The sequence below is a fragment of the Macrobrachium nipponense genome, chromosome 19 (assembly GCF_015104395.2).
Source record: "Macrobrachium nipponense isolate FS-2020 chromosome 19, ASM1510439v2, whole genome shotgun sequence".
Lineage (NCBI taxonomy): Eukaryota > Metazoa > Arthropoda > Malacostraca > Decapoda > Palaemonidae > Macrobrachium > Macrobrachium nipponense.
The window spans coordinates 44,179,621-44,185,863 of NC_061088.1; the positions used below are offsets into that span (position 1 = coordinate 44,179,621).

Below are 6,243 nucleotides of genomic sequence, written 5' to 3' on the forward strand. Positions count from 1 at the left end.
GAGAGATGCTGAGGAGAGAAACTGTGCTAAACTATAAAGGATTCTTATCATAGTATGCGTTTTTTAAAAGCATTGTAAACTCGGAGCGTCAGCGTCGTAACCTCGGAACAAGCGTCGTAACCCAGGGCGGATTTTTCAATGAATATTTAAGAAAAAGTGTCGTAACCTCGGAACGTCGTAAGCTGGACCAGTCGTAACCCGGGGACCGCCTGTATTTCAATGCCAAAGGATGGTTCTTGAAGGTATAGTAATCTTTATTAATACATACTATGCTCTTGTGACACTATAAATGCACATTCTTGAAGTACCAAGTCCTTAGTTGAGTTTATATACACTAATACGCTATGCAAATTCTTGAAGTAATCCTTAGGTTAGATTATACACTATACACTATGCAAATTCTTGAAGTATCCTTAGGTACACTATGCAAATTCTTGAAGTAATCCTTCGGTTGTACATCCTGGAGTACACTAAAATCCCAGTCTGGTAGTTCTGGAAGGTAAAAGTATAACACAATTAGTACAAAATACTACACAAAGTCCTGAATGCAATATGTAAATTATAGATTTCAAGAGTAAAAGAGTTAATGTATGTTAATTAATTCCTTACTTTTAGTTTATAATTCCTTACTTTGAGTTATATCAAGAGTAAAAGAGTTAATGTATGTGAATTAATTCCTTACTTTTAGTTTAAAGTTGTCGTGCTATGTAACCCTGGACAAAGTTTTATGTGGCCCCATAGCCTACATCATTCAGGGGGTTCTGGGATTCTGGAATGTACAAAAAATAATTAGTATGTCAGTAAGTCCTCTATGCAAAGTAAGTTACATACAGTATATGCACCATACAGTGGTTTAATATCAGATATAACATGTATAAAACTTAGTTAATGTATGTTAATTAATTCATTACTTTTAGTTTAAAGTTGTCATGCTATGTAACCCTGGACAAAGTCTTATGTGGCCCCATAGCCTACATCATTCAAGGGTTTCTGGGATTCTGGAATGTACAAAAAATAATTTTGTCGGTAAGTCCTCTATGCATAGTAAGTTACATACAGTAATATGCACCATACACTGGTTTAATATCAGTGTACTACTGGTATGCATGTTGTAAATGATTGGTCTACACCATCTGTTCAGCAGGGAGTGGAGATTTTACCAACCTTGCAAAGTTTCCAGTTATCCCATGAGAGAGACCTTGATCACTTATCCCATGTGAGAGATCTTGGTCACTTTTTTTTTAAAATAATATAAAACTTAGTTACTAATGTATGTTAATTACTATGTATAATTCCTTACTTTTAGTACTGTAGTTTAAAGTTGTCGTGCTATGTATGTAACCCTGGACAAAGTTTTATGTGGCCCCATAGCCTACATCATTCAGGGGGTTCTGGGATTCTGGAATGTACAAAAAAATTATCTAAGTTAAGTCATGTATGTTAGTAAGTTACATACAGTATAGTAACCATACGTACAGTGGTTTATAACATGTAATCAAACTTGGTTGGAAATTCCTAATAAAAAAAGTTATGTATGTATGTACATACTGTATGTAAAAACCTTACTTTTCATCCTTTGGTAGTACACTACTACATGTTACATTTGATACGTATACTTTCCTGAAGGGTTTTTTCCATCCAAAAATGGTGCTTCTACTTGCAGTTATCCCTTGATGAAACTTGTAATGTGTAGTACAACCTGGAGTTGTGTGAAAAATGTTGGTTCTGGAAGGAAAAAGTAACAAAATTAATACAAAATATACTACAGAAAGTCGTGAATGCAATATGTTAATTACTGTAGATATATCAAGAGTACTAAAAGAGTTAATGTATGTTAATTAATTACTTACTTTTAGTTTAAAGTTGTCGTGCTATGTAACCCCGGACAAAGTCTTATGTGGCCCCATAGCCTACATCATTCAGGGGGTTCTGGGATTCTGGAATGTACAAAAAATAATTATGTCAGTAAGTCCTCTATGCATAGTAAGTTACATACAGTAATATGCACCATACAGTAGTTTAATATCAGATATAACATGTATAAAACTTAGTTAATGTATGTTAATTAATTCCATACTTTTAGTTTAAAGTTGTCGTGCTATGTAACCCTGGACAAAGTCTTATGTGGCCCCATAGCCTAAATCATTCAGGGGGTTCTGGGATTCTGGAATGTACAAAAAATAATTATGTCAGTAAGTCCTCTATGCATAGTAAGTTACATACAGTAATATGCACCATACAGTGGTTTAATATCAGATATAACATGTAGTATAAAACTTAGTTTAGAAATTCCTTACATAACTTACCAACTTTTAGTGAGTCTCAAAGCTGTTACCTAGGCTGTGGGAGATGGAGATGGAGGTGTAGAGCATTCTGTCAAAAATTGCCATTTATTCCCCTTGAATAAAATTTCCTAGTTTTTTATGAGTACTTGTTTTGAATAAAATTTCCTAGTTTCTATGGAAATACGTTATATGATTATTTTGCTCCACAGAAGTAGTTTTATTATATTAACTATAGCAATGAGTTGGTATAAATTAGTACATTGATATGCAAAGTAATAAACCACTTTTTTTGCATATTTTGTCCATCTCTATATAATTAGATGACGTATAATTACAGTGTTGTCAAACTTCTTCCTGTGGAGACTATGTATATATTATTTTCTTATTGTAAGGGCACATGCCAGTAATTTATGCTTGCCTTCTGGACGAAATCCCCCCCTCCCTTTTTTTTTTGTATGTTGGGTTACGATTAAAGCACTTGATGTTTGTTTTTAAGTTGATGTTTGTTACGTAACCCTGTAATTTTGTATATGTGACACCTGTGTTATGCAATATACTCCTCCCTAGTTTTCTTCTAGGGTGGAAACTGGAAAGGTGAAGCTCTCTGATTCTAGCATCTGACTCCACGAAGGCAAGCAAAAGAAGGTATTCTTGTAAGATCCAGCCACATCACCTCGTGAATCGTCGTCGTCATTGCAGTAACTTCTTCATTAGGATATTCTGAGATCCTGTTTGCCATTTAAGTTTTATTTCTATCGAAGTAACGGAACGTTTTGTTAATAATTTTTGCAGTAATGTGTTAGTTTTCTTGCTTCTTAACATAATTTGAATAATTGTTCTGTTCTTTAAATATTAATTATATGTATTTAAACTTTAAATGCGTCTTTGTGAACCCGTGTGGCATCACCCAAAAAGAATTGGTGCAGGAAATACAGTTGATTGTTTCTTAACTGCACTGTTGTTGAATAAAATGCAAGGTTTCTTGACTTTAAGTAAGTTACTAAACTCCTCAGCACTGTAACTTAGTCTCATTCAAAGCTAGTGCAGGAGGGCTTAAGGTTGAATGAAACTGTACCGAATGTGGCCCTAAAATTCAGTTTAGTTTCACCACACATTCCATACCTAACTTCAGTGTGCTTTATCACAGATAACAGGCTAGGATGATGGGCAGTCTGGAATGAAGAATTAATATTAAAGGACAGTATGTAACCACTTAAGTGTACAAAATTTATTGTTCCATAATTAACAATTTACTGTATGCACACATTAAAAACAACTGAGAATTCCTTACCTTCAGCAAAATGAAGACATGTAGGCTATGTAGAGGTCTGATTTATATAAGTCACAAGGCGCATGTCAGTCTGGAATGATAATGTACATATGATTAGTATGTATGTTACATACATAACATGGTTATTACATATGTAAATAATAAAACATTAATAAAAAAAAATGTCCTTATCAAATTCTAGTGGTTGGCTTGCTTACTGGGATGGGCATATGGTAGATGAGAGTGGGTGGCTGGGCTATGGAGTGGGATGGGTAGGTGCTTGGGAGTGGAATGATAAAAAATATAAATGATAGAGTATGTATATACTACTGTAACTACTGCACATGTTATTACTGTTTGACATATGTAGTAATACAATATAAAAAATGAAGAATTCTTTTACCTGAAGGAGTTGGAGAGGTGATACTACTCGTATCAACTGATTTGGGCTCTGATGAGGGAACATCTAGATCTGGAAAGAATGATGGGGTACATAAATGTAAGGTGGATGTAACTGTAGCATATGTATGTACACTTTTAATAAAATTTCTATTAGCAATTTATAAAACATTTTATACACATTTGTTAAGGATTCCTTACCTGATGAATAGGGCGAGCCATCTAAACCATGGAAAGGCTCAGGGTCATCTGGGTCGCTGTCACTATCAAAGGTGTCTGGAATGAAAAAAAAAAATAATAAGGTTATGCAACATCAAACACATTGTACCACTATGTAGTAGTGTATGTATGCCATAATGTAGTAAACAATTTCCAACATGAAAATGAGAAAAATGAAATTGCTTACCTGATACAGGTGGACGGGCTGCTACGGGGATCTGGAACTGTCACCACTTCTGCAATAAAATTACAAATGATGAAAATTAATGAAGTTAAAATTTACTCTAACATTTAGTATATGTTACATTAAAAAATTAACACATTTTATATACACTATGTAAACACATAAATTAGTAAAACAGTTCAGAATTCCTTACCAGGACTAGGAGTGGGAGGTGGTGGTACTGGAGACTTGTGAAAGAAAGTGTCAAGCCTGGACTGCACACTTCTCTTCGTCTGCTTCTCCTTCAGGGTCTCCTTGTAGAAAGTTACCGAATCCATAATTACTCGTTTTATTTTGTCAAACCTGGCAACGTTAGGGTCTTCTGCCTCAAAAGAAGTCAAGGCTCTCTCCAAATGAGTAAAACCCTCTGACAAGCCTTTCACAGTTAATGACCTGGGTTTTGGCTCTCGTGCCGCCTCCTCCTCCTCAATCATTTGTTGCTCCAGCTCAAGGAGGTCCTCTGCTGACAATTCCTCTCCATGGGATGCCAGCAGCTCTGTTACATCATCAGGTTCAAGATCTAGTTTCAGCCTCTTGCTTAGCCCTACGATCTTCCTCGTCACAGTCTCGACGTCTTCTGTCTGGTCAAAGCCTTCAAAACTGTGCACAAACTGTGGACACAGTTTCTTCCAGGCCCCATTTAAAGTGGTCGTCTTCACCTCGTCCCAAGCACTTGCAATGTTCTTCACTGCATCAGCAATGTTGTAGCCCTTCCAGAATTGCTTCAGTGTCAACTCCTTGTTAGCTTCTATGGCCCTCAAAGCAAAACGTATGGTCCTTCTAAGGTAGTAAGCCTTGAAATTAGCAATTACTCCCTGGTCCATTGGCTGTATCAGTGATGTGGTATTGGGTGGGAGGTACATCACCTTCACATTAGGGTGCATGTCGCTCAAATTTGAAGGGTGACCAGGGGCATTGTCCAGGACTAAAAGGGCCTTAAAAGGCAGACCCTTCGAAGTCTAATACCGTTCCACTGCTGGCACGAAATGGTCATTGAACCAATCTTCGAAGACCATCAAGGTAACCCAAGCCTTCTTGTTTGATTTCCAAATCACAGGGAGTTGACTCTTGAAAATGCCCTTGAAAGCCCTGGGATTCATGGCCAAATACACCAGCAAGGGCTTAAGTTTCAAATCGCAACTTGCATTGGCCCCAAACAGCAAAGTCGGTCGCTCCTTACCAGCTTTATGGCCAGGTGCTGACTTCTCCTCCTTGGAGAGGTATGTTCGATTTGGCATTCTTTTCCAAAATAATCCAGTCTCATCCACATTAAAGACTTGGTCAGCCGTGTAACCACCATCCTTAATTATCTCAGCCAAACCACCTGGAAAATTTTCTGCTGCTTCGCTATCAGCACTAGCAGCTTCACCTTGCAGCTTCACATTATGCTAATTTGCACGAGCCTTAAAACGGTTAAATCAACCTCTACTCACGGAAAATTCACCACCAGCACTGCCTTCTCCAAACTTTTTCACTACTGCCTCATGCAGTGCTCTAGCCTTCTCCTGGATCACACTTAAGCTCACCGGAACACGTCGCTGGTTCTGGTCCTCCAGCCATATCATGAGGAATTTCTCCATTTCAACAATGCTCTGGCTACGTTGCTTCTTGTTAATCACCGTTGACTTCATCGGTGCAGCATCCTTAACGTGCTTCAGAATACGTTCCTTGTCCTTCACTATGGTTACCATGGTCGTCCTGCTCAACCCTAAAGCACGACCTATCTCGGTGTTAGTTTCTCCCTTCTCCAAACGCTTGACCACGTCATATTTTACCACCATGGTGATGACCTTCCTCTTCTTGGATGAACTATCATCGGAGGAAGTTCTCTGCCGTTTAGGAACCAT

At 37.4% G+C, this 6,243-nt stretch overlaps 1 protein-coding gene across 1 annotated transcript; it reads right to left on the minus strand.

Annotated features, from left to right (window-relative positions):
• Positions 1-5,814: 5,814 nt before the first annotated feature.
• Positions 5,815-6,243, minus strand: LOC135211532 (putative CENPB DNA-binding domain-containing protein 1). The gene has a single exon (XM_064244838.1). It carries the CDS (start codon positions 6,241-6,243, stop codon positions 5,815-5,817), a length of 429 nt encoding a protein of 142 aa, XP_064100908.1.